This window comes from Thalassophryne amazonica, chromosome 22 (genome assembly GCF_902500255.1).
Source record: "Thalassophryne amazonica chromosome 22, fThaAma1.1, whole genome shotgun sequence".
In the NCBI taxonomy this organism is placed as follows: domain Eukaryota; kingdom Metazoa; phylum Chordata; class Actinopteri; order Batrachoidiformes; family Batrachoididae; genus Thalassophryne; species Thalassophryne amazonica.
In genome coordinates this window covers 34,150,446-34,177,478 of record NC_047124.1, presented here as the reverse complement: position 1 = coordinate 34,177,478, position 27,033 = coordinate 34,150,446, and the positions used below count along the sequence as shown (strand labels likewise).

General features: G+C 41.0%; 1 protein-coding gene and 1 long non-coding RNA gene across 3 annotated transcripts in view; one reads left to right on the top strand and one right to left on the bottom strand.

Annotated features, from left to right (window-relative positions):
* The first annotated feature begins 12,601 nt into the window (after nt 1-12,601).
* Nucleotides 12,602-27,000, top strand: LOC117503813. The gene is made up of 3 exons (XR_004558675.1): nt 12,602-12,795; nt 23,458-23,462; nt 26,988-27,000. It is a non-coding gene; the product is annotated as an uncharacterized LOC117503813 (long non-coding RNA).
* Nucleotides 15,344-27,033, bottom strand: part of LOC117503795 (NLR family CARD domain-containing protein 3-like) — a 554,615-nt gene continuing 542,925 nt past the window's right edge. For both annotated transcript variants that reach the window (XM_034163051.1, XM_034163052.1), the window contains 6 exons: nt 26,480-26,681; nt 24,534-26,331; nt 24,277-24,450; nt 20,961-21,131; nt 16,863-16,909; nt 15,344-16,053 (listed from right to left, as the gene is read on the bottom strand). In XM_034163051.1, coding sequence (XP_034018942.1) covers nt 15,515-16,053; nt 16,863-16,909; nt 20,961-21,131; nt 24,277-24,450; nt 24,534-26,331; nt 26,480-26,681 — 2,931 coding nt within the window. In that variant the 3' untranslated portion in view covers nt 15,344-15,514. The remainder of the gene's footprint in view (nt 16,054-16,862; nt 16,910-20,960; nt 21,132-24,276; nt 24,451-24,533; nt 26,332-26,479; nt 26,682-27,033) is intronic.

Below are 27,033 nucleotides of genomic sequence, written 5' to 3'. Positions count from 1 at the left end.
CAAACCAGCTGAAGACAAAGACCAACAATCTGACACACCCACAAGAACAGCAGTGGAGCAGCTCAGTCCTGCTGAAAGGACGCTGTCTGTGTTTTTGTGGGACAGGAGACATGCTGCAACAAGTTCTTCCTCTCAAACCAAACACATTCAGATGCCAGGACGTGATCACAACACAATGTTTAAATTCCTTTTCAGCTTCAATGTCAAAGTGTGCAGTTTGTTCCACAACATCACAGTCTGAACAGTCTGTTTCCATGTGTGAGTGTGTTTGTGGAAATAAAGCCTGACGGTGTGTGTGTGGTTTTCCTGCAGGATCTGGGAGAGGATCCTCAGGATGCTGCCAGACTCTGAGGTCTGTGCCCGTCTGCTGCCAACGTGCTGCTCCACAGCAGACAGTGAAGACTCACTCTGTCCTCCTGCTGCACTTACAGCCCTTTTCTGCAGCAAAAACTAAACACACATTCATGGTTCTGGTGCGTGCTCGTGCCCACGGCATCATGGGTAACTGATGCACCTGTGAAAGACTCACAAATCTTACAGTTACAGTAATGCAGCATTGCCAAGACAACTAAGTACCCATGCTACTTCTCTGCTAACTCGATAAGCCCGTCTGTGCACGTGCTCATCATGAAGGTGTGATCAGAGTGCACGTGATGGACTGAACACAGATTTGATGAAAAACACAACAGGCAAAGTAATAAAAAAATGTTGCTTATTTTGTCTGCAGCCAGGTTCTCTTGGATGTTTCTGCTTTTACTGTAAATATAGAAAAGAGTATAAAAATGATTTGGTCAAAGAAAATTCGACATTTAAAAATAAAATAAAATCTCAGCTCACCTCCTTCAGGTGTCTTGTAAAAGATACAAGTTTAGATCATGTGTCCTTATTTTAAGAAATTCTTTGTGTTCTACTCGACTGTCAAGCTGCAGCAGCAGACAAAAGCTGTTGCAGACTGTCCAATCACACTCACTGAAACTTGGAGGCGTCTTGTGGCTTCCCTCACTTGTCAATCTTTCAGTTGTCATGAGTGTCTTGGTGGCTTCCCTCAATGTTCTCCCTCATACTCACTCAGCTTTGAACACAACCTCCTTCAGACACATTGTCACATCTTTAGATTTGTGTTCATAATTGATTTAATTGAACACCAACAAATATTCATAAACTTGAGAACGTTCTTGTATTTTTCAGTATATTTTGTTTTTCCCAGGTTGTGACTGATTTAAGCAGGTTGAATGTAAACATTTGTTCTGAAGCTGTCATGATTCTTCTGTCATGGTTGGGGACCGGGTTGCGAGTTAGACCCAAGTGCAGGAGCAGTAAGGCAGACACAGGAGGTAAACACAAAATAATTTATTCAATAATTATTCAATAATGATTGAATAAGGGGGAAATGTGCAGTAGACAGGACAGACAGGGCAACTGGACCAGAACCAGGGACTGACTGGACAGGGACCGACAGGACAACAGGACCAGAACTTGACAGGACTGGGACCAGGTGAAGTGAGCGTGTGGAGCTACTGGGGCTGGAAGACTGCAAGGGAGATGAGAGGGCTGGTGAGAATGTGCAGGTGCACACCTGGACATACACCAATACAAACTTAGTTCCTTCAGGATCAAAGTTCAGCTGCAGTTCAGTAACAAAGTTCAAAAGATGATGAAAATAGTGTTCAAATCCAAAGTTCAGGTTCAAAGTTCAAAAAATGAGAATATAGTTCAAAACCTAAGTTCAGTTCAAAGTTCAGGATCGAGTCTCAGCGTGTTCAGGATTTCTGTTCTGCATGACACTCCCCAGAGGCAGATAGTCAGATAAAGACTCAGGTGTGTGTGCTGCACTCAGAGATAACCAGTTACATTTATCTCAGGAATTTAGCTGTTATGAGGTGATCAGTAAGTGGATCTGCTGACAGAAGACACCAAAGTGATGAAACAGTTCAGTCAGTAGAAAAACTACATTTCAGTGCTCACTGTTCCAGAACCGGCGCTGACGGGGTTAACAGTGATAACAGAATAACCGCTGATGACTTTACAATGCAGAATAGATCGGATGCTGATAACTAGCAGCTGATTAATGTGAGACGCAGCGGGTGAAAGACACAGGAGGAAGCCGGCAGATACATCAAGGTATAAGCACTACGACAGGTGGACGTGACCTTGGAATAAGCACAAATGATCCACTTAAAATACATAAGTCAGGTTTAGAGCTAGAACTCAAACAGCAAAAGATTACTTATTGAAAACTTAAACATCATAATTCCAAAGCTCAAAGAAATACTTTGACAGTTATATCTGAACCGGAAAAACTCACAAAGATAATAAGACTAAATTAAGCCTGAGCGTTTGCCAGAGAAATCACCATTAAGTAAGACCAGGGACCTGGAAGCTCCACTCTAGTGCTCACTAAAGCCTGGAATACCCCGGGAGGACAAAACACGAGGAGTCATATACTGCGCTTGGAAGCAGCAGTGGAAAAACACACGGCAAATTGCAAACTGCAAACTGCACCTGGACATGGGAGCACATAGCAGAGCTGTTAAGACAAGAATACAGAGCGCGAAGACTGGAGATTGGAAAAACACAACAGGAAAAGATTATTGAGCTCGGAGGCTCACAGCGAGGAAAAAACTCAGAGCTACATTAGTGACAGTGGAACGCCAACTAAAGCCAAAACAAAATATAAGAGGATGTTACTGGCTGAGTGCGATGGCATGGCACAGCCGGGTACCCGTGGCAACCTGGTTCCAAACAAGGAGGACACGGAGGTTCTTCAGGTGTTTTGATTTGATTTGATTTGATTTATTTGGCAATAAAATACAAGTACATAAAATACATACATACAAGATATAAAATTGCCAAGGATAATTAAAAAAAGCATAAATACTTATTTCCATTGTGGTCCTAGAGAAAAAAATAAATAAATAAAATAATAGTAAACAAAAGCCTGATAACTATCAACTAAAAATTTAGACCAAAAAAAAAAAAAATTTTGAACACTTTTCTTCAAAACATCTTTAGTCCTTAACAATTTAACAGAAACAGGGAGATCATTCCATAATTTAACACCAGTATGACTAAAAGAATTCTTACTGAAACTACCAACATGATTAACAATGAAAGATCCCTGACTATTTCTGGTACGGTTAATAGAAGATAACTGAAAATTAGATTTCTTATAATCAGGAGCGTTGTTATTATAGATGTTATACACATGACTTAACTTTAGTTGACTTACTCGATACTCAATCGGTAACATACCAACATGTTTAATATCTTCAGCAGCTACGTGACTACGTGGGGGAAGATTTAACATAAACCTAATAACCTTATTCTGAGCCACTTGCAGTCTGGATTTAAATTTCTTAGACAAACCACTGTACCAAGCAGAACAAGCATAGTCAAAGTGGCATTGAATCAGAGCAGAAACCAAGAGTTTCTTAGTTTTCAAATCAAATTTTCAAGCGTTTCGGTATTAAAGTTTCACTTTGTTTGAACATTTTGAAACAACTTTATCTGAAATAGCATTGCCTGAGAGAGATTGATCCAAAATTACACGTAAATAAGTTACTTTCTGCATTGATTCAATGTCAATTCTGCCGCACTTGACTTGTAAACTATTACACTTTTTTTAGCCTGCGCTTAAACAGCATTGATTCTGTTTTACATAGGTGCAATGATAGCTTGTTATCTATCAACCATTCTTGGATTGCAGCAAGCTCGGTACTAAGGGTTGCCTCTATCTCTGACACGTCCTTGGCAGAAACAAGCAGTGCTGAGTCGTCTGCATAAAGCAGCAACTTACACTTGACAGTGCCAGGCATGTCATTGACGTAGATCAGAAACAGAAGCGGCCCCAGTATCGACCCCTGCGGAACACCACAACTGATAGAACGTTCCCTAGATATAGTACCGTTTACATCAACAACTTGTTTTCTACCAGATAAATAAGACCTGAACCATCTAACTGATTCTTCATTCATACCAAAGGCTGACAATTTTTGCAACAATATGCTGTGATTAACTGTATCGAACGCTTTCTGAAGATCTAAATGTACCATGCCAGTTGAAAATCCCTTGTCACACTGCTGCCTAATGTAATCTTTAAGATATATCAAACAGGTATCTGTGGAGTACGATGAACGAAAACCAGACTGTAGCTTATACAATAAGTCATGTTTTACGAGATACTCATTTACCTGGTTAAAAACAATGGGCTCAAAAACCTTTGACAGGATGCTCAATACTGAGACAGGCCTGTAATTACCAACATCTGTTTTACTGTTTTTCTTGTACATTGGAACCACTCTGGCTAATTTCAGGTCATCAGGCACTTTACCGGTACTTAGTGACAGGTTTACAATATGACACACAGGATGAGCAATAATACTGGCACTATCCTTAATAAAACGAGCAGGGAGATTATCCACGCCTGTAGCTTTACTCAAACTCATGCCAGCCAGCACCTTGTACACCTGATCATATGTAGCACCTTCCATTTTGAACACATTCTCAGAGACATTCAACTTCCTATAGATAGCAAATAGCAAATAGCACACTGTCAATCTGATGTTCTGTTCCATGTTCTAACGTGCACCTGTTAGTTTTCTCCCCACAGCCTCAATATTGAATTTAAAGGTCATTTCTGTGTTTGACTTTGTTGCTAAGAGATTTTTGTGGATATTTTTAACACTCACGAGTCAAACATTATGCATCACCAACTGACATTCAGTGGCGGTTCTGGCTGAAATCTGACTCTGGGTGGACAGCCTCAGTGGTGAGACCTTGTACATGTCAATACCATCATCATATGAAACGTTTTCTGCAATAATATGGTTGATACTTTTGACTGCAAGTCCAGAAAGGTGATCTTGAGACATTGTTGCCCTTAAATCTGTTTTTATGAGTTTGGAGAAGCATCTTTCTGTCTCAGCTACAGTTACTGGGAGAGTTGATGCTGTTCTCAGAACCGTCCACAAATTGGGGATTATTTCAGACAGTTCAGCTTCATGAATGAAAGACAGCAGCTTAAAGTGGGACACTGGTTTTCTTTAGCTCTTTGCCATCCAGGTCAGACTGACCATTAAAGTCAAAAGCAGCACTTAGAGTCTGACCCTGTTTGGTCGTTTCCACATCAGAGACACTTTGAGAACTTGTCAGAACACCAAACTTGTCTCCTATGTTTTGCATAGTGTCAAAACTCTCTAAGTGCTGATGTTGCAGAATCAACAACATTGAAAAATTGTACTTCAAGTTTCTTCAGGCATCACCAAAGGGTTCAAATGATTCATAAGAGAAGTGTTGTTTTGTGGATCTGAACCTTTTCTTTCCTAAAACAGCCTCTGTGTTCATGTCCTTTGTGGACATCTGTGAGGAAACAAAGCCCTTTTCTCTGTAATCGCAGAGACGCTCTCTGTCTTTTTGAGGAGACCAACTGCAGTGTCCACGTGCATGCTGGGAGACGGCAGCAACTTGCTGACATGCTGGATCTGGCTCAGAATAACCAACCACACGACTGTGCAAATTCCGAAGCCGTAAGACCCCCCCCCCCGACAGGGACTGTGCTTCAGTGTTTATGGTGGGGTCTTTTGTCTGGTATCTAGTCTCAGTCTGTGCCTCTCTCACTGCAGCTGTCTGCCACCTCGTGGGCTCCACACTCTGTACTTTACTTTCCCACCTTGTTTCAGGCGACATCTTCAAAGTAACGTTCATGTGATTTTCTCAATTTGTCCATCTCTGTGTTGAGGCTGAAAACAAGGTGTAGAACTTCTGCAAAATGCCAAAGTAATGTGGAGCATCGCTGGAGTTTTTCTAGCATCAGCCACAACCAAGTTTAAGGTTTGTGCCCCACATGGCACAAAAAAGCTCAAGGATTTATTTCTAGGAGCCTGACAGTTTGTATTCCCTTGTTTTTTTTTCCCCACACATCTTGACCCTGTTGTCATGTGACTGCCCTCTACAGTCCTTAAAAGGAATTTTCAACTCTTCAAGTTTCTTTAAAATCAGGGATGTCAAGTGCTCACCTGTGGACTCATCTGCCACCAGAAACCCCTAAAATGATCCTTTTTGTAGGGCTTCTCCTCCAGTGAGACCAGTAGAATCACCACAGATAACTGTTCATGCTGATAACTGAAGTCAAAAATTATGGGGAAAAAAACACAAAAAACTTTGCATGTCTGATATCATTCACCATCACTGACATAATTTTGCTGCTCATGAAGGTTAATATTTCATTTTGTGTGGTGCCCAAGGTAACTGGTGTGGCTGCTGGTGGTCTTCTTCTGGAATTGGACACCTGTAATGTGTTCTTTCATTATGGGGTCAAAGTTGACCAGTTGTTCAACTTCTTTGAGCAAATTGCCATGTGAAGGTGTAAATATTGTCTCTCTGTCAGGTTTCTTACAGCAACAGACTTTACAACAGTAATAAGGCGTCTCAGCACCTCCCTCCATCTTAATCTTTCAGCATTTAGAAGTTCCATCTCCTGCTTGTCAATAGTTCCCCCTTTTTAATCCTTACTGCCAGTTCGTTCCAGATTTTTATGCATTTAATATGTTCTGAACAGTTATCATGATAGTGATTATTATTGTTAAAATTATAAAATATATATTTTTAAAAAGTATTATCTGTCAGTTTTACTTAATTGTATGTGCCTAGATGTAATCTGAATGATTAAAACAATGTTTCCACCAACTGACTCTCATTCAACAATACATTTATTTCCACCGACAGACCATATCATTTCTCTTCTTGGGGCGGTCACTCAAACAGCCCCTTGAAATGCTGTGAAATGACCAATTTGTCCAATCAGCATCGCCAAATTTAATGGTTTGGGCGGGGGCGACCCACGATAGCATTTTCGCCCCTGGATTCATCAAACTGCTGCTGTTTTTGGTGGAAACAAAAACCCCACGGGAGTAAGTTGAAGAGCTTTGGGACACAGTTTTTGGGAAGTGAGGGGAACCTGGGATAAAGGAGCGACCACAAACCGCTGCACCCTGAGTGTTGTATTGTATTTGATACTGTTTCTTTCCAAACTATAAATGAGGCCTAATATAGCTGTAAATGGTTAACTTTATCTGTGAAACTGTTGAATATCTGTACTGGACTAAGCAGGGAAATCTATTGACACACAAGACCCACCAATATGTACTTTTCACCAGCCACCACTGTCAGCTGTGATGTTTGAATGTTTTAACTAATTTCTTCTTAAAATTGTGGTGGTGGCAACTTCTTCTATCATCCTCAGTCCTGGGAAAAACGGAGGATCAAGGTCGAAGGCTCATCTTGGCTGACAGCAGAAGGTGTTGCCAAATATTTAAGAAGTGCTCCTCAATTTAATATAAAACACATTTACACATTTAGAAAACTCTTCAAAAGAAACAAATCAGACACATTTTTAATGACTTACTTATTTTAAATATAAAAAGACTCAGAAAGCTGAAGGTTCTCATAGTAGGTCATGATGACTGGACTACATGACATATGGTTACAGAGATATTGCATTAAAGAAAAACAACCTCATCAATCACATGACCACCAGCAACATTTTTATTGCTAACTTTGTGTAATAAATATGTATTTTCACTAGATCTATTGAACTGATATGTTTGCTAGTTGTTAAACTATGACTATATGCTCTCTTCTGCCTGCTGTAGAAAAAGTAGAGAACATGATGCTATGTGTTACCACAGGTAGTTCATAGAATGGACCAGAAACGGAATAAAGTTTAACAATATTTATTTTTCACATAGACAGGGAAGCCCACGGTAAGTTAACACTGTCTTGATCTGACCAATCAGAAACCATCCATTTAAAACATGGATTCACAGGAAAACACTGCAAAGGTGCGTAAACCCACAGTAACATGCATTAAGATTCACTTTAACACAAAACACTGCAGACCAGAACACCACAAGAAAATAAGATCGAAAATGGTCAGAATCTGAATAGTGTAGCGTTTTATGTATTTGTATTTGTTTTTGGCTGGTTCCTGCACCTTAAATTGAATATGTGCACAATCCCAGATTAAATAAGATAGAAGTTTATCAGAATAAAGAGATAAACAGTATAAACAGACATTTCTATATTGCAGTTATTACATTTCATGTCAACACGTAAATGCAAATGTCTGTTTTTCTTTGTTTCTTTTTGATATTAGAATTCTACAATCTAGTAATAAACTGTTACAAACTGGTTACATTATACATGCTCATCCCTTATTTCCCTTATAGACCGTTGGTTTCTTCCTGAATGATGCTTTGAAAAAATTTCTGGTGACCCAGTGTATCTTACCACCAGTCACCTCCTTATTACTTCACATCATGAACCCATTTAATCCCAAATTTTTCAGACATGAAAATATGTAAATCATGGGCCACAAGTACCCCTTTAAAATGATCAATTGTTATTTTCATGGAAAAGCAGGTGAAAAGGTCTTTTTTTTATGGTCAATCACAATAGTGATCGGTGGGATAATGTATTATCAGGGTTTAACACGGGCAAGTGACACATTTCTCTGTATAGTCCTCAGTATTTAAACATGTTTCAGCCAGAGATGGTTTTAATAGTTTGCCCTTGATCAGTTTATATATTTACTTCTAAATATTAAACATACCCCCCCGCCTCCCACCACTAAATGGGTGGACCTAATATATTAGAATTGTACTATGACAGTATGTTTGGTCCACTGGAGGGGGGGGGGGGTTACAATTTGGTGGTGAATGGTGCAATATATATAAAATGCAGTATGTAAGGTCCATTGGGGTGAAGGTGAGACAGTGGTGGTGCTGTAAAGTGTGTAAATATTGGACTATTCTGACATGTTAGGCCCACTGGGGTGGAGGTTGGGGGGCGGGGTATGTTTATGATTTTGATTTGAGTGTGTTAGGTCTCTCTCTTTTAAGTCCCTGTTATTAAATGATATAATAATTGATCAACATATTGATTTATTCTGCCTTACAGAAACTTGGTTACAGCAGGATGAATATGTTAGTTTAAATGAGTCAACACCCCCGAGTCACACTAACTGCCAGAATGCTCGTAGCACGGGCCGAGGCGGAGGATTAGCAGCAATCTTCCATTCCAGCTTATTAATTAATCCAAAACCCAGACAGAGCTTTAATTCATTTGAAAGCTTGTCTCTTAGTCTTGTCCATCCAAATTGGAAGTCCCAAAAACCAGTTTTATTTGTTATTATCTATTGTCCACCTGGTCGTTACTGTGAGTTTCTCTGTGAATTTTCTGACCTTTTGTCTGACTTAGTGCTTAGCTCAGATAAGATAATTATAGTGGGCGATTTTAACATCCACACAGATGCTGAGAATGACAGCCTCAACACTGCATTTAATCTATTATTAGACTCTATTGGCTTTGCTCAAAAAGTAAATGAGTCCACCCACCACTTTAATCATATCTTAGATCTTGTTCTGACTTATGGTATGGAAATTGAAGACTTAACAGTATTCCCTGAAAACTCCCTTCTGTCTGATCATTTCTTAATAACATTTACATTTACTCTGATGGACTACCCAGCAGTGGGGAATAAGTTTCATTACACTAGAAGTCTTTCAGAAAGCGCTGTAACTAGGTTTAAGGATATGATTCCTTCTTTATGTTCTCTAATGCCATATACCAACACAGTGCAGAGTAGCTACCTAAACTCTGTAAGTGAGATAGAGTATCTCGTTAATAGTTTTACATCCTCACTGAAGACAACTTTGGATGCTGTAGCGCCTCTGAAAAAGAGAGCCTTAAATCAGAAGTGCCTGACTCCGTGGTATAACTCACAAACTCGCAGCTTAAAGCAGATAACCCATAAGTTGGAGAGGAAATGGCGTCTCACTAATTTAGAAGATCTTCACTTAGCCTGGAAAAAGAGTCTGTTGCTCTATAAAAAAGCCCTCCGTAAAGCTAGGACATCTTACTACTCTAATTGAAGAAAATAAGAACAACCCCAGGTTTCTTTTCAGCACTGTAGCCACGCTGACAAAGAGTCAGAGCTCTATTGTGCCGAGTATTCCTTTAACTTTAACTAGTAATGACTTCATGACTTTCTTTGCCAATAAAATTTTAACTATTAGAGAAAAAATTACTCATAACCATCCCAAAGACATATCGTTCTCTTTGGCTGCTTTCAGTGATGCCGGTATTTGGTTAGACTCTTTCTCTCCGATTGTTCTGTCTGAGTTATTTTCATTAGTTACTTCCTCCAAACCATCAACATGTCTATTAGACCCCATTCCTACCAGGCTGCTCAAGGAAGGCCTACCATTAATTATTGCTTCAATCTTAAATATGATCAATCTATCTTTATTAGCTGGCTATGTACCACAGGCTTTTAAGGTGGCAGTAATTAAACCATTACTTAAAAAGCCATCACTTGACCCAGCTATCTTAGCTAATTATAGGCCAATCTCCAACCTTCCTTTTCTCTCAAAAATTCTTGAAAGGGTAGTTGTAAAACAGCTAACTGATCATCTGCAGAGGAATGGTCTATTTGAAGAGTTTCAGTCAGGTTTTAGAATTCATCATAGTACAGAAACAGCATTAGTGAAGGTTACAAATGATCTTCTTATGTCCTCAGACAGTGGACTCATCTCTGTGCTTGTTCTGTTAGACCTCAGTGCTGCTTTTGATACTGTTGACCATAAAATTTTATTACAGAGATTAGAGCATGCCATAGGTATTAAAGGCACTGCGCTGCGGTGGTTTAAATCATATTTATCTAATAGATTACAATTTGTTCATGTAAATGGGGAATCTACTTCACAGACTAAGGTTAATTACGGAGTTCCACAAGGTTCTGTGCTAGGACCAATTTTATTCACTTTATAAATGTTTCCCTTAGGCAGTATTATTAGACGGCATTGCTTAAATTTTCATTGTTACGCAGATGATACCTAGCTTTATCTATCCATGAAGCCAGAGGACACACACCAATTAGCTAAACTGCAGGATTGTCTTACAGACATAAAGCCATGGATGACCTCTATTTTCCTGCTTTTAAACTCAGATAAAACTGAAGTTATTGTACTTGGCCCCACAAATCTTAGAAACATGGTGTCTAACCAGATCCTTACTCTGGATGGCATTACCCTGACCTCTAGTAATACTGTGAGAAATCTTGGAGTCATTTTTGATCAGGATATGTCATTCAATGCGCATATTAAACAAATATGTAGGACTGCTTTTTTGCATTTGCGCAATATCTCTAAAATTAGAAAGGTCTTGTTTCAGAGTGATGCTGAAAAACTAATTCATGCATTTATTTCCTCTAGGCTGGACTATTGTAATTCATTATTATCAGGTTGTCCTAAAAGTTCCCTAAAAAGCCTTCAGTTAATTCAAAATGCTGCAGCTAGAGTACTGACGGGGACTAGAAGGAGAGAGCATATCTCACCCATATTGGCCTCTCTTCATTGGCTTCCTGTTAATTCTAGAATATAATTTAAAATTCTTCTTCTTACTTATAAGGTTTTGAATAATCAGGTCCCATCTTATCTTAGGGACCTCATAGTACCATATCACCCCAATAGAGCGCTTCGCTCTCAGACTGCAGGCTTAATTGTAGTTCCTAGGGTTTGTAAGAGTAGAATGGGAGGCAGAGCCTTCAGCTTTCAGGCTCCTCTCCTGTGGAACCAGCTCCCAATTCAGATCAGGGAGACAGACACCCTCTCTACTTTTAAGATTAGGCTTAAAACTTTCCTTTTTGCTAAAGCTTATAGTTAGGGCTGGATCAGGTGACCCTGAACCATCCCTTAGTTATGCTGCTATAGACTTAGACTGCTTCCCATGATGCACTGAGTGTTTCTTTCTCTTTTTGCTCTGTATGCACCACTCTGCATTTAATCATTAGTGATTGATCTCTGCTCTCTTCCACAGCATGTCTTTTTCCTGGTTTTCTCCCTCAGCCCCAACCAGTCCCAGCAGAATACTGCCCCTCCCTGAGCCTGGTTCTGCTGGAGGTTTCTTCCTGTTAAAAGGGAGTTTTTCCTTTCCACTGTCGCCAAGTGCTTGCTCACAGGGGGTCGTTTTGACAGTTGGGGTTTTTCCGTAATTATTGTATGGCCTTGCCTTACAATATAAAGCGCCTTGGGGCAACTGTTTGTTGTGATTTGGCGCTATATAAATAAAATTTATTTGATTTGATTTGAGAGCTTTGGTGTAACAATTTGATTCTGTCTGTGACACTATAATGTAACCAGCTCTGGTCGTGACAAATTGCACTGCACACTTGATATTGCACATACTTCATTCAAACCCTTCATTTTCTCCATTTTTGCTCTACATGTACTGATGATTGATTCAGTAAACTTTTTAAAGCCTTGAAATTGTCTCTTTTTTTCATTCACAATTGTGACCAATGGGTTGAAATGGGTTTAAATTGGAGGAGATATTTTACTGCACAGGCCTACATTTGGACCCAGGCAATACACAAGTCTGTCTGCTGTTCAACACTTGAGAGCCAACAGAATAAACAACAATCCAACATTGTGATGACATTGTAAGTTCACATTTTCATGACAAAACTACCCCAAAAAGCTCAGACTCATCTAAACACGCCCTAAAAAGACTATGAAAAATGTTAGACTGCTCTTGTTAACATATTATTTTTCTCCTATAGACCTCAGATCAGCAGACTTACTGCTTACAACAACAACTCATCAGACCCACTGAGAACCCACCTTCATCAATTTTGGACTCAAACTTTGTAAAATAATCCCTACAGATCTGTAGAATGAAACATCAGTTAAGATTTTGTAATTGATTGGTTAAACTCTATATTCAAAATGATCTTTTATTGTTTGACCTTATCCTCATTATAGCATCACTGTACCACTGTAAGAACTTCAAAAAGCATCATGTTTCAAATGTGATCTTGTTTTAATGTTGTTTGTTCTATACCTTCATTATGAATTTTTGTTGTTGTTTAATGAATGTTTTTTCTAACTATAAAACACAATATATTCCTGTTGTTGTAGGTTTTGTTTTATGAGGCACGCCAACCGACATCATGCTGTCTGTTGCTGATGTTCAACCAGCTCAGTGGATTTCTGGCACTCAGCTTCCAACACTGGATGAAATCCATCTCTGCTGCTGCCGTGTTGAGATTACAACATCACAAAAGACCCGATCAACCCTGGATTCAAACTTTTCAGACTTCTGCCATCTGTCAAGTGTTAAAGAATCCTGTATGAACACACAACCAGGCTAAAGAACACTTTTTTATCCCACAGCCATGAGACTGCTGAACACACAGCATCCACTCCCATCTTCAAACTGAACCACATGACTGAACTGGTCTCCATTGTTGTATCTCAATATGTTCAATCCAGCTCACAGCACTGTCTACATACTAGTCTACCTCTCTCCACACCACCCCCCTGTGAAATATCATGTCTGTGCAGTAACCCTGCACCTTACCCTGTCACTGTATGTACGCCCTTAAAATTGTTACTATACTGTTTATATGCATATAATTATAGTACTGTATGTAACTTACCCTTCCAATGTACAGTTACCCAGAATGTTCACTGTGACCACGGTACAACACTTTATATGTTATTCTACTTATTCTACTGTTTTACTTTTTATTGTTATACATTTTTATTGTTCTTGGGGATCTGCTGGATGTTCTCCAAACACCGTCTCACTGTACTTGTATAGTGACAATAAAACATCATGTATCTTGTAATATGTATCTGGTCCTTGTAAAACAAAATGACTGATTCTGTCAGCTGTTCTCCTGGATAGCTTCATATCCAAACCCTCCAACACGTCGTGAGAGCAGTGAAGAAGATTGTTGGTGTCTCCCTCTCCTCCCTGCAGGACATCTACAGCACCTGTCTCACACGTGTATGACAACAGCTGACATGAAAACATGTCATATTGATCCACGTTTTGCATTAAAAGGTTAATTAGCACATTAAAGTACTTAAGTAAATCAAAACTTATCCAAACACCAGCATCTGCTCATCATTCACTTGTTATGAACAAACTATTTTGAAGGCATTTTTTCATACTTGTATTTTTATTCGTTCATCTCTGGTCTGCTTTTGCTTTTACATGTACACATCTGAAATATACAAATTAACTGAAAACACCAGCATCTGCCTCAGCAGGTAAATAAAAGACAAGCATCTGTTACAGCACATAAAGATGCCACTGAAACTGTGACCGGAAACACTGTGAGAAATACAAAAAACACCAGCATCTGCTGTGGCACATACAGATGCTACAGGAAGTGCTGAGACAAGATGCTGCTGCTACAAAATGCACCTGCCCTTGCTGCAAATATCTCAGCATTAGCAGCAGTTAGTCGCTGTTTCAACAACCAGCTGTTCCACCTTTTCACGCTAACTTCGCCTTTTCTTCTTCTTCCGGTTTCCTGTCGACCTTTGTGCTTCAAGACAAAAGAGGAAAAGACCATCCAGATTGTTACCAGGTCAAAGTTCAAAAGCCAGCATCTGTGATGGTTTGGGGGTGTGTTAGTGAAAACTTCCTCAAATTTACTGTAGTAAATGGGTATGAACTAAGGTAAATATGAATTTAAAATAACTGATGTCAGTGTGTGATACCAGTTATAAAGATAGGAGACACATTTTCTGGCAGGCTGATAGATGCTAGCTGGCTCATGTGTCATCGGATACAATTCCTGGGATACAAACTAAAACACACAATTGCACCACAACCTCCTTGTGACCTTTGACCTGAGGCCTGCCAGACAAACAGAACATCAGGATGACAATGTGACGTCTTTGTGTCTGTTGTCCTGTTTGTCTTGTGTGTGTCAGATGACGTGTGAACATTAGAGGTGTAATAATATTCAGCTCCTGGTTCACACTTTGAGACACTCACCAGATTTAGAACCAAACACAAACTCAGACTGTGAAAAATTACTTTATTCCTCCTCAAGGCTCAAATGGACAAAAACAGATGAGTTTGAGTATTTTTAATTTTTATAATTTTTAATAAATTAAAAATGGTGAACAGACTGCATTTATATTGTTTTTCCATCTGCATCAGACGCTCAAAGCGCTTTACAATTATGCCTCACATTCACATACCGATGTGAAGGTGCTCACTACATACCTGGAGCAACCTGGGGATTAATTAATGATTAATTAAATAATAATTAATGACAGATTTAAGAGCAAAAAAAAACAACAACAAGCTGTTTTACTTGGACATAGCTCCAACTGTCTGATGGCTGCAGGTGGGCGGAGCCACAAAGAAGACGTCCAAATGATTTGTGAGCAGACAGACAGACAGACAGACAGACAGACAGACAGACAGACAGACAAACAGACAATCAACAGAGAGACAACAATAAGTGGACTCTGTTTATTGTTTGTTTGTTTCTTTGAACAAACAAACAAACAAACTGTCAATCATGTGAAAATCATGTTAGTTTACAGGCTGAATTTACAACAACTGAGACGTCAAAATCAAACCAGCTGGACATTTACTGTCCAAACGTGTGTGATCGAGTGTTTCTGTCCACAGGAGGAGACTCTCTGTCCTACAGTCCACACAGAGACACTGAGGAACCAGAACCAGACCAGAACCTGAACCCAGCACACAGAGGTTCAGTGAACGTGCAGCAGAAGGTGTGGATGTGGATCAGAGAGTCAGAGGAGACGTCATAGAAGGACAGAGTGCCAGCAGGACAGTCCACAAACACTGAGACTCTGTGAGAGGACGAAGGAGAGAGACAAAGGTCCGTGTGTCTGTTATTGTGACAGACTGAATAATAACAACCATCAGAGCAGATCAGACTCCAGGACTGATCATTACGTCCAAACACACAGTCCTCTCTGTCTCCTTTCCTTCTGATTCTTCTGTAAGTCACTGATATATAAACGTTTCGTCTCCACTCGACCTCCCAGTAACAGCGACCAGTCAGACCAGTTGGACTCAGGACCTGAGGGCAAAGGTCAAATCTGTCTGGATGATCAGGATATGATTGATCCTCGTCCACATGTTCCACCTTTGTGTTGTTGTTGGACAGTTTGAGTTTTCTGTTCGCTGAGTTTGGATCCAGAGAGAGTTCACAGAAATCTGATGGAACAAAACACAACACAGTGATCAATCAATCAGTTCAGTTACTGATTGTTCAGTTCACCGATCAGCACGACGCAGCCGGAGTTATCAATCGATTAGTTCACTGATTAACATGACACGGTCGGAGTAATCAGTTGATCAGTTCTTCAATCAACACAAGACAGCCGGAGTTATTGATCCCGCAGTTCAGTTATCAATCGATCAGTTCACGGATCAACACAACACAACTGGAGTAATCAATCAATCAGTTCATTGATCAACACGACACAACCAGAGTTATCAATCGATTAATTCACTGATTAACACAACACAGCCGAAGATACAGATTGATCAATTCACCGATCAGTATGATGCAGCCAGAGTTATTGATTCATCTATCAGCACGACACAGCTGGGGTTATCGATCCAACAGTTCTCTGATCAGTTATCGACTGATCAATTTTGATTCAGATTGTGCACGGAGAGAAGAGGAGGGGCTAGTCACAGTCAGGTCAGACAGACAGGAAGTGGGCGGGGCCTCTCAGTGTGCTGTGCACAGCTTTGTGGTTGAATATGAACTCGTTAAAAAAAGAAAAAGCAACATGTGACGTCAGTGTTGATTTTGTTTCTGCCACAAATAAATCAAAGTGTGAAAACACTGAATTTATTTTCAATGTGTCCATTTGGAGAAGTCGTGCACGTGACACACGTGGATCAGACGCACCTTCATGTTGAACTCTGCTTCAGTGTCAGTAGGAACTGAATGAGTGATGTCACAGAGGGTGGTTTCTATGGAAACAGATGGATCAAAGTACAAACAGACTTACGCTTCCTCAGACCTGGTCTCAGCCATCGGACTCCACCAGGATCCACCCTGAAAGGAGGAGGGGGCGGAGCAACACATGGGCTTTAATCATGGAAACATCAACATGACATTGATCTCATCCACACACTTTAGTTCTTCTCTTCTAACACACTCATCGCTCCAAATGGATCATAGATTATTGATCACCTCTAACTGTGCTGATCAGCAGGAAACAACAACTTTTTGTTGGGAAGGTGTCGTAGCACGGACCCACAACAGGGGGCGCTAAAGAACGGACAATGAATAAGCCAAAAAGTAACAATTTAATGTTGTGACAACACACAACTAAACACACAAAAATTGTAAAGTCAATTAACACCAGGTGACGTGTGGGCAGGCTCGAAGATAGAAGACCCCCGACGAGAGAGAAGCCGTGTCCCACACGGCTTCCACCACCAACGGTCTGAAGAACACCGGAGCCGCCAAGTCCCGAGTCCCCAGGTGGCCTCTGTCTTCGGCTGTCGACCCTGGTACTGCTGGCAGAAAGCAGAGACAAGATGAATGAGTGTGAGTCCGCACACTCAGTAATCCACAGTCTGCACACAGTTAGGAGGGAGCACCTCCACCTCCAATCACACACTCGTGCAGCTCCTGGTTAACCACTTATCTGGTTTGGGGTGTGAGGTGAAGCCGTCGCTGTCACACCAAACGCCAATCCCACAGACAAGGCAAAACACCAGGAAAACGGCTGCAACAGAAGTTCAGATTAGGACACAACGTATTAGTCAGCAGAGAAATTATCTCTTCAGTAGTCGATTTCTCGGCGAGGAGGTGGAGTTGCAGTCCGGCCTTAATGGTGATGATGATGATGAACGAGTGACAGCTGGTGCAGAGGATGAATGACAGCTGTCACTTCTTCTGGGTCTGGCGCCGTCTTGTGCTTGGAGCCCGCACTCCAAGCAGGGCGCCCTCTGGTGGTGGTGGGCCAGCAGTACCTCCTCTTCAGCGGCCCACATAACACTTTTGGCTTTTTCAAGTTTGAAGATTCTGGTGAAAATCTGTTCAAGTGGATTTAATCCTTTAAATCAGGGTCACCAACCCTGCTCCTGGAGGTCACCTGACTCTCCAGGCTCCGCCCACTGATCATTAAGTCAGGTGTGCTCAGCCAATCAGCTGCAGGCGCAACATGTCCCCTCATATTGTGGAGCCTCGTTCCAAATCCTCCAGAATTAAAACTAAATGTTTCAAAGATTATTAAACACTAGATTTAATTTTTCATGTTTGCAAATTGAATTTCCTGCTGTTCTTATGGAATCGCATTTATAATTTGGTGGGGTTTTTTTTCAGTCTTTGCAGAATGAATGACGTCCACATTGATTTCAGCCAATCAGCAGGCAGTATTGGTGAGAGATCCCTTCGTAAGATGGCGGCGTCCATGAGTTCACAGACGGACCAGATCAGATTTTCTTCTGATCTCTGGGGCTAAAACAGAACACCTTCTGCTCTCTTTGGGATCAGATGATAACAGGGTCGTCCAGTCCACAGTCCATGTCTCCATGGAAACGTGTGAAAGAACAGAAGATCTTCTGTGTGTCTTTTTCTCAGAGTTGATATTTTGTCGTCTTTCTGGTTACTTTTTGTTAAACACGCGGCTGCGCTGGTGTGACGCTCATTTTGTCTCTGAGTCCCAAAAGTCTCAGAATCTTTGTGGAATGTTTCAAATCTAATTTCCAGGTTTCATCATGTTTGACTTTTCTTTTTGTGATCTGTGACTCTGGAGGGAAAAGTTTCAAACTGCACTTGTTTAGAATTCAATCTTGGATTCTGAACTCACAGCGACAATAAGAACACAAAACTGAAACGTTCAAATCCTGAAAAATGTCCATTTATCATTTTGGAGACAAAGAAAAACCAGATCAGTACTGGTTCAAGATCCAACATCCACTGGAGTTTTATCTTTTTTAAACAGAGAAACAACAGGATCAATTTCTGATTGATAAACTAAATATTTGAATTATCTGATTTACTGTGTGTCGGTTTGATTCTGGTCCTGATCAGAATTATTGGCTCCCCACACAATTTAAAATATGTTCATAAATCAATATCAGTCAGTAAATTTTCAATCATCAGAATATTTTACAAAATTTACAAAACTGAACAACAACAAAAGAAAATGTTTTCACAGTCAAATAAAAACATTAAATATTTGTTTGGACATTTTCACTGACAGACTGAAGAATTTATTGAAATTTGTCACTTTTACAGCCAGTTTTCTTCAGACAATTCAGAGGATGAACACATGAACATCTTCTCTGTCTTCATTTCCATCAATCATTCAGCAACACAAAGAATATAAATACAATAAAACAAATCAAATCAGGGCTCCGGTCTCCCATGTGCCTTCTGACAAACCAGCTGAATTTCTTCTCTTTACTTTTTTATTTCTTCTCTGTTTTACCGTTAAGTTGAATCACTGCTGATGTCTCAGAAAATGTTCATGTGTTCATCTAATCAAAAGAAAAGTGGCTATGAAAATAATGATTTAATCAGCTAATCAATCAGCTGTGGCTGCAGCAGGTCCACATGGAGAACATGCAGGACAGCAGGGGCCTCATGGACAAAGCGTGTGTACACACAAAAACGTGGCGTCTGTCTCCATGCAAATGTTCAGATGGATCAAAAGTGAAATGATTGTGGAAATGTGCGGTGCGTCACACAAAAATTCTGTCTGGTGTTCAGCTACTACAGCTACTGTTCCACTGCTGAAAACAAGAAGTCATCAGAGTGATGTGAACATCAGAGAAACACTGATGAGCAATTAACACACCCACGTGTTTGCAATTATGTGGTGGACATAAAAGCAAAGTGATGTGGAAAATGGCACCAACAATCGCTGCGTTAACGTTGTTAGAGGATCTTACAAATGGAGCAATCAGACGTGAGCGTGTATTCAGGGAACACAAGGATTTACTTGTAAATTATGATAATTTGCTCATCAGCTGATTTCGATTACCAAGGACAGACGAGTTATGTGCCCAGAGCGCAATATGGCGAGGAGCCAGGGGTTGTCTGTGTCCACACAGGTGCTGACCACACTGGGCTTCCTGGCAACAGGGACGTTCCAGCGGGAGCTGGCTGATCAGTCAGGAGTGTGTCAGTCAACACTGAGCTGAGCCATGTCAGCTGTGTGGAACACAATCATCTGAATGTCATCCAGGTACATCACAATCCAACATTAAATTATTAAAATTATCAGCATATTCCTGATTTCTCAGGCAATTCAAACATGTATTCTGGACATTTGGAGCAGGTAATTTAATAATTTTATTAACCTCCAGGTGGTCAACAGGAGGAGTGACTCTCCTCTTGTGGGTCAGACTGTGTTCACTCTGTCTTGTGTTTGACAGGAATTGTTTTTTGAGTGGCACAAATAATTTGTGTGGCATCTTATTGTTTTGTAAATAGTTGAACAAAAACACCTGAAGAATTTTATCTGCATTTTAATGTAAATAGTTATATATAACATTGTTGTTTGCTACTTTTGTACATTTTTAAAATTTACAATTTAGATTTACATTCTGTTATGAAAATGGTTTGTGAAACATATTCGTGGTTTTCACAGTAAAAAACTAATCTTTTCTCAATTAGGATTTTATGGTTTTGTATGAATTTAGGTTCACTGTGTTAATACATCAGAATGAAAGAAAAACTGTAAAGTAACACAGGTGACGTTGTGCTGAAAAAATGACACCAAATAAGTCAAAGTAAACATGTTTTTATGGTAAATTATGAAGTTAAATTGAAAAGTAGTCAAAAACAGCTAATTATGCCCTGGACCGCTAAGGGCTAAACTTTTGACTGCAAGTTGTAACATAGACATTTAAGTTTTGGTGCAGCTCAAGCGGGACGGGGGGGGTTAAAACCCCGCGCTTAGATCCATCAGCTGGAATCTGTGTCATGTGTTCATGTGAAACAGTAACAGTGAGTCGTCACAGAGAGTTTGCCGAGTCGCTGTTTGTCAGTGTGAGGTGTTTGAGGTCAGCTTGGTGTGTCAGGTCCACATGAACCAGTGGGACTAAATGTCTCCACATGGAGCTCCTCCATCAGACCGAGTCCATACCTGAGACAGTCCAGAGTCCAGCGTGGATCCTCCAGTCCAGCAGACAGCAGCTTGACTGAGTCTCCTGGATGTTTGTAGCTCAGGTCCAGCTCTCTCAGATGGGAGGGGTTGGAGGTCAGAGCTGAGGCCAGAGAAGCACAGCCTTCATGTGTGATCAGACAGCCTGACAGCCTGCAGACACACAAACCAGCAGACACAATGTGAGGACAGTGTCAGGACGTCCCCACTTTGCAGCAGCACGGACACACTGATGTCTGCTGCAGGATGAGCTCATTACTGTGGTTACAAACACTGATATCCATCAACACTCACACAACATGACAGGGAGCAAAGCTGCAGCTTCACTCTGATTTATGGAGCTGCTGCACACATTGATGAGTCCTGACCTGAGAGTCTCCAGGTGACAGTGTGGACTCTCCAGTCCAGCAGACAGCAGCTTCACTCCTGAATCCTGCAGATCGTTGTTACTCAGGTCCAGTTCTCTCAGACTGGAGGACTGAGAGCTGAGAACTGAAGACAGAACTTCACAGCTTCTCTCTGACAGATCACAGCCAGACAACCTGCAGAGAAAATAATCAACAAGTAAAAGATTTGTGTCATCATAAAGGTTCAGTTTGTTCTCCACCTCAGACAGGATTCATAAACCAGCTTTGGACACTGAGTCAAACAAAGTGTTTTTATTCAGCTAAACCACATTGTTAACTGTTTAAAGGCAACGAGTGATGTGTTGTAGGGCTATCAAATATATATATATATATATATATATATATATATATATATATATATATATATATATATATATATATATATATATAAAGTAGCGCATTCTATCAATTAAACAAGTTATTGGATAAAAAGTACTTTTGCTTTTTTAAACAATATCTATAGTCCAGGGCTCTCCTGAAGTAATGGCGCAATAGTGCTTTTCCATCATGCAGATTTTCAAATTTAGGGGGTTCCTTCTCTTTTTTCCTGGATATGTTTTTTGTTTTTTGTTTTTTCCCCACACCATTCCAAGTTTTGGAGCTTTCCCAGACAATAACTTGGAGGAAGCCGCTGCTTCTTCCCACCAAGAAGAAAAAAAAAAAAAAATGCTGAAAGTCTCTTCTGTGATTATTTTATTAGTTACAGTCCCACTATTCACCACAGCCATCCTTCATCTCTTCAAAACAAAATTACACTAACAGCATGTCATTCATAATGAGTGACTGAGGTTACAGAGGCGGGGCTGTGACATCATCATTTCAGAAAAACTCCAGCTTTATCGCCTCAACTGAACCAAGATGGACTTTATGTCCTGAGCCCGCGTTGAGAGGAAGGGAAATGTGCCAGACACGTTCTGTTTTTCCATCGATCACATCGATCGATCACTGAGAGTCCAGTTAAGAGCCACACTGGTTGGTTCTGCCTCACAGACTCAGCAGCATCACCCTTTATGGGATGAAGAACAAGCTGCAACTCCCTTTGAGAGGTGATGCTGGACAGAGACTGTAATGACACCAAAGTCTCATCAGCAGGGATCCAGGTGAAGACAGGCAGGAAATGGAAGGATGTGGAGGCAGTTGAACAGACTGAAGCACAGAGAGCTGGTGAGGACAGTTACAGCAGGTCAGGCAGACTTTGGGAGCAGCCTGAGATCTCAGTACAACAAAACCAGAGGAAAGGAAAGACACCGGCCGGTGCAGGATGAAATCTGAGTTTGGGTGGAGGAAACCCACGAGAGCAGGACAGTCGGGATGCAGCAGCAAGTAGCATGGACCAAGTGAAGGAGTGGAAGATCTCGTGGCCAGAGCTGTGGAAGGTGGAGCCACACTGGATAAATTCCTGATTCAATCAGTCTGTGACGTCCTCCCCAGTGTGCTGTGTTGTCGTGTAGCTTCTTCTGATACATTGATTAGCTCCTTACACTGGTTATGTGCATGCTCAGTGTTTTCTTTTCCATTTTTAGTGGGAGTGTTACAGCACCACATAAAGGCCTGGAATATGTATAGAAGGACTTTGGTGATTGGAATTAAACAACTTAAACAGAAAATACAATCACATGTTGCAGCTGAAGACTGAAGAACTTCACAGGAAAATTAAAAGAAAACAGCAGACACACAAAAAAACAGGAGCATCATCTGAGGGACCACAGAACTTTACAAATGTATATCAGGAGCTGTTAAAAAACATCTGATATTCCAGAATAGAACAGTAGGGAGTGAGATGGAGGAATAAGATTTCTGGAGTGAGTTCAATGAGGAGATACAGAGTGAATCTAAGAAGAAGAGTGATGATTGGAGCAGACTTCAATGGAATGATACAGAACAGAGTGATGAGGAAGTTGTGGGTCGATATGATATCAAGGAGGAAGGTGGACGACATTCTATGTAGGAGATTCAAAGTAAAAGAGATTGTTAGGTGGTAACAGGACACGGAGTGGAGGTTTGTAGGATGAGTTTGCAAGAAGAGAAAGAGAAAGAGAAAGAGAGCTGAACCAAGGATCAGAAAGTGGAAGTGCCCGTCTCACCTCTTGCCACTGGATGAAGGTAATGTGATTTTGGACAAATGGAAAAGTCCTGCAGATGTGGTGAGGGAGACAGACAGGAAGGTGCTGGATGTAACATCTGGACAATGGAGGGGAGACGAGGAGACTGGGAGGAGGAATGAAGGTGTTCAGGAAACTATAAGGAAAAAAAGGTTGGAGAAAAGAACTGAGATCATTGGAGAGGAGAAGAAAGTCGACCGGAGACAGGAGGAGGTGGTGTAAAGTGAAGAGAGAAGAGACAAAAACTAAAGAAAGGACACATTGAACTGTGGAGGAACAAAGAGAAAAGGACTTGTTCTGATTGGACACAGAACTGGAAAGGATGTACAGTAGGTAAGTAATAAAGTTTGTTGATGTTAAAGTGCTGACCAGTGAGGAGAGGGTGTTGAGAAGGTGGAGGGAGTGATCTGAGGATCTGATGAAGAAAAATGAGCCACAGAGAAGACTCAGGGCAGGTCTACAGACACTACCTTGTTCAAGGGCAGTGGGAGGAGCTAGAAACTAATGAACATAATTTTAATGTCAGGAATAAACTCACAGACACGGAGAGAACATGTAAACTCCACACAGAATGGACCTGAACTTTAATGGGAACTGAACCTAAGACCTTATTACTGTGAGCATGTGATACCCGCTGCACCACCCTGACATGTTTCCAACAGAGACTGAAATCCTTTAGTTCTGGTTCAGACGACATATCTGAGTGTTGATGTGAAACTGAATCTGATGAAACAGTTTATAATTCAGAGAAACATTTTGAAACATTTGAAGCAGAAACTAAATCCTGACCTGAGAGTGTCCAGGTGACAGTGTGGACTCTCCAGTCCAGCAGACAGCAGCTTCACTCCTGAATCCTTCAGCTGGTTGTTACTCAGGTCCAGTTCTGTCAGACTGGAGGACTGAGAGCTGAGAACTGAAGACAGAACTTCACAGCTTCTCTCTGACAGATTACAGACAGACAACCTATAGAGACGATTAAAAACAAGAAAGAGTTTCGTAGTATAAATTAAGTTAGTGTTCAAATATCAAAGTGTCTCTGTCCTTACAAAGTTTTTTTAGATGCTTTGATCACTGGCAGCAGCATCAGAAGAGCCTCATGTGAAGCAGAGTATTTCTTCAGGTCAAACACATCCAGATGTTGATCTGATGACAGTAAGATGAAGATCAGAGCTGATAAATGAGAAGGAGACAGATGTTCTACAGAGAGACGTCCTGAGCTCAGGGACTGTTGGATCTGATCCACTAGAGAACGATCCTTCAGTTCATTCAGACAGTGGATCAGATTGATGTTTCTCTCTGCAGACAGATTCTCATCGAGCTTCTTCTTGATGTATTCAGCTGTTTTCTGATTGGTCTCTGAGATTCTGTCTGTCTGTGTCATCAGGCCTCGTAGGAGAGTCTGATTGGTCTGCAGGGAAAGACCCAGAAGGAAGCGCAAGAACAAGTCCAGGTGTCCATTTGGACTCTTTAAGGCCTCGTCCACAGCACTCTGATGGAGACGTGTTAGTTCAGGTTTAATAAATATTTTATTCCACCAGGATGTTTGCTCTTCTGACAGCAGATTGACTCCAGACTGGATGAAGGTCAGATGGACATAAAGAGCAGCCAGAAACTCCTGAACACTCAGATGGATGAAGCAGAAGACTTTGTCCTGGTAGAGTCCTCTCTCCTCTTCAAAGATCTGTGTGAAGACTCCTGAGTACACTGAGGCTGCTCTGATATTGATGCCACACTCTGTCAGGTCCTCTTCATAGAAGATCAGGTTCCCTTTCTGCAGCTGCTCAAAAGCCAGTTTTCCCAGAGACACAATCATCTTCCTGTTCTCTGGATTCCACAGTGGATCTGTCTCAGCTGCTACATCATACTTGACCTTCTTCACTTTGGACTGAACCACCAGGAAGTAGATGTACATCTCAGTCAGGGTCTCTGGCAGCTCTGGTGTGTCTCTGGTGTCCAACACGTCCTCCAGAACTGTAGCAGTGATCCAGCAGAAGACTGGGATGTGACACATGATGTGGAGGCTTTGTGATGTCTTTATGTGGGAGATGATTCTTCTGGACTGCTCCTCATCTCTGAATCTCTTCCTGAAGTACTCCTCCTTCTGAGGGTCAGTGAAGCCTCTGACCTCTGTCACCATGTCCACACACACAGGAGGGATCTGATTGGCTGCTGCAGGTTGTGTGGTGATCCAGAGGTGAGCAGAGGGAAACAGGTTCCTCCTGATGAGGTTTGTCAGCAGAACATCCACTGAGCTCGACTCTGTGACATCAGTCAGGATGTCATTGCTGTGGAAGTCCAGCGGGAGGCGACACTCATCCAGACCGTCCAAGATGATCAAGACCTGGAAGTGTTGGAAGCTGCAGATTCCTGCTTCTTTGATTTCAGGAAAGAAGTGATGAACAAGTTCCACCAAGCTGAACTTCTTCTCTTTCAGCACATTCAGCTCTTTGAAAGTGAATGGAAATATGAAGTGGACGTCCTGGTTGGTTCGTCCTTCAGTCCAGTCCAGAGTCAACTTCTGTGTTAAGACTGTTTTTCCGATGCCGGCCACGCCCTTTGTCAGCACTGTTCTGATTGGTGGCTGTGTGTCAGCTGACACTTTAAAGATGTCTTCACATGTGATGGTTCTTTGTGGTTTGTCTGTTTTCCTGGATGCTGCTTCAATCTGTCTGACCTCATGTTCCTCGTTGACCTCTGAAGCCCCGCCCTCTGTGATGTAGAGCTCTGTGTAGATCTCCTTCAGAAGAGTCGTCTTTCCTGCTTTAGAGATCCCCTCAAACACACGCTCAAACTTCTGCTTCATGTTAGATTTGAATTTACGACGACAAACTTCAGCACGAGTTCCTGAAAGAACAAACAGCACAGATCAGTTATTGAATGATGACATCACTTCCTGTTTTCCTGATAGAATTCACACATGAATATATTTCAAATGGACGAACATCACGTGTTATTTAGTGTCTGTGTTAAATGTGGACAGAAGTCCTCTTACTGCTCAGCAGACAGTCAGCCAGCTCATCATAATTCATTGACCTCATCAAGGTCACTGTGAGGTTCAAGAAAACCAGTCTGCTGCTCCTCTGCTCCTCATCCTCACTCTGACTCTCCAAGTATTCTGCATCATCTGTCAGGAGAACCTTCTGGATGCTCTTCAGCTCATTTTTAACAAACATCAACATGTTCTGCTCGACATTCTGCAACAGAATATATATGGACGTAGAAACTCTTCACTTTTTTCCAAGTGTGTATTTTGTCTCCGCATCATACTATTTTTTTAGTGTTTGAGATTCTCTGGATTTTGTTCATAAAATCCAGTTCAGTTAAAAACACTGAAAAGTTAAATCCTTTAAATCATTTTTTCTGAAAGGTCGAGATCAGAATTTGAATAAAGCACAAATAATTCAAATCATCACTTTCAACAACAGTAAACCCATGAATGATGCTCTCATAAATATAAATGAGAGAATAAACATCAAAGTGTTTATTTCTGCAGCATGAAGACATTATGAACAAACTGTCCAATGATAATATCTGATTGAAGTCAAC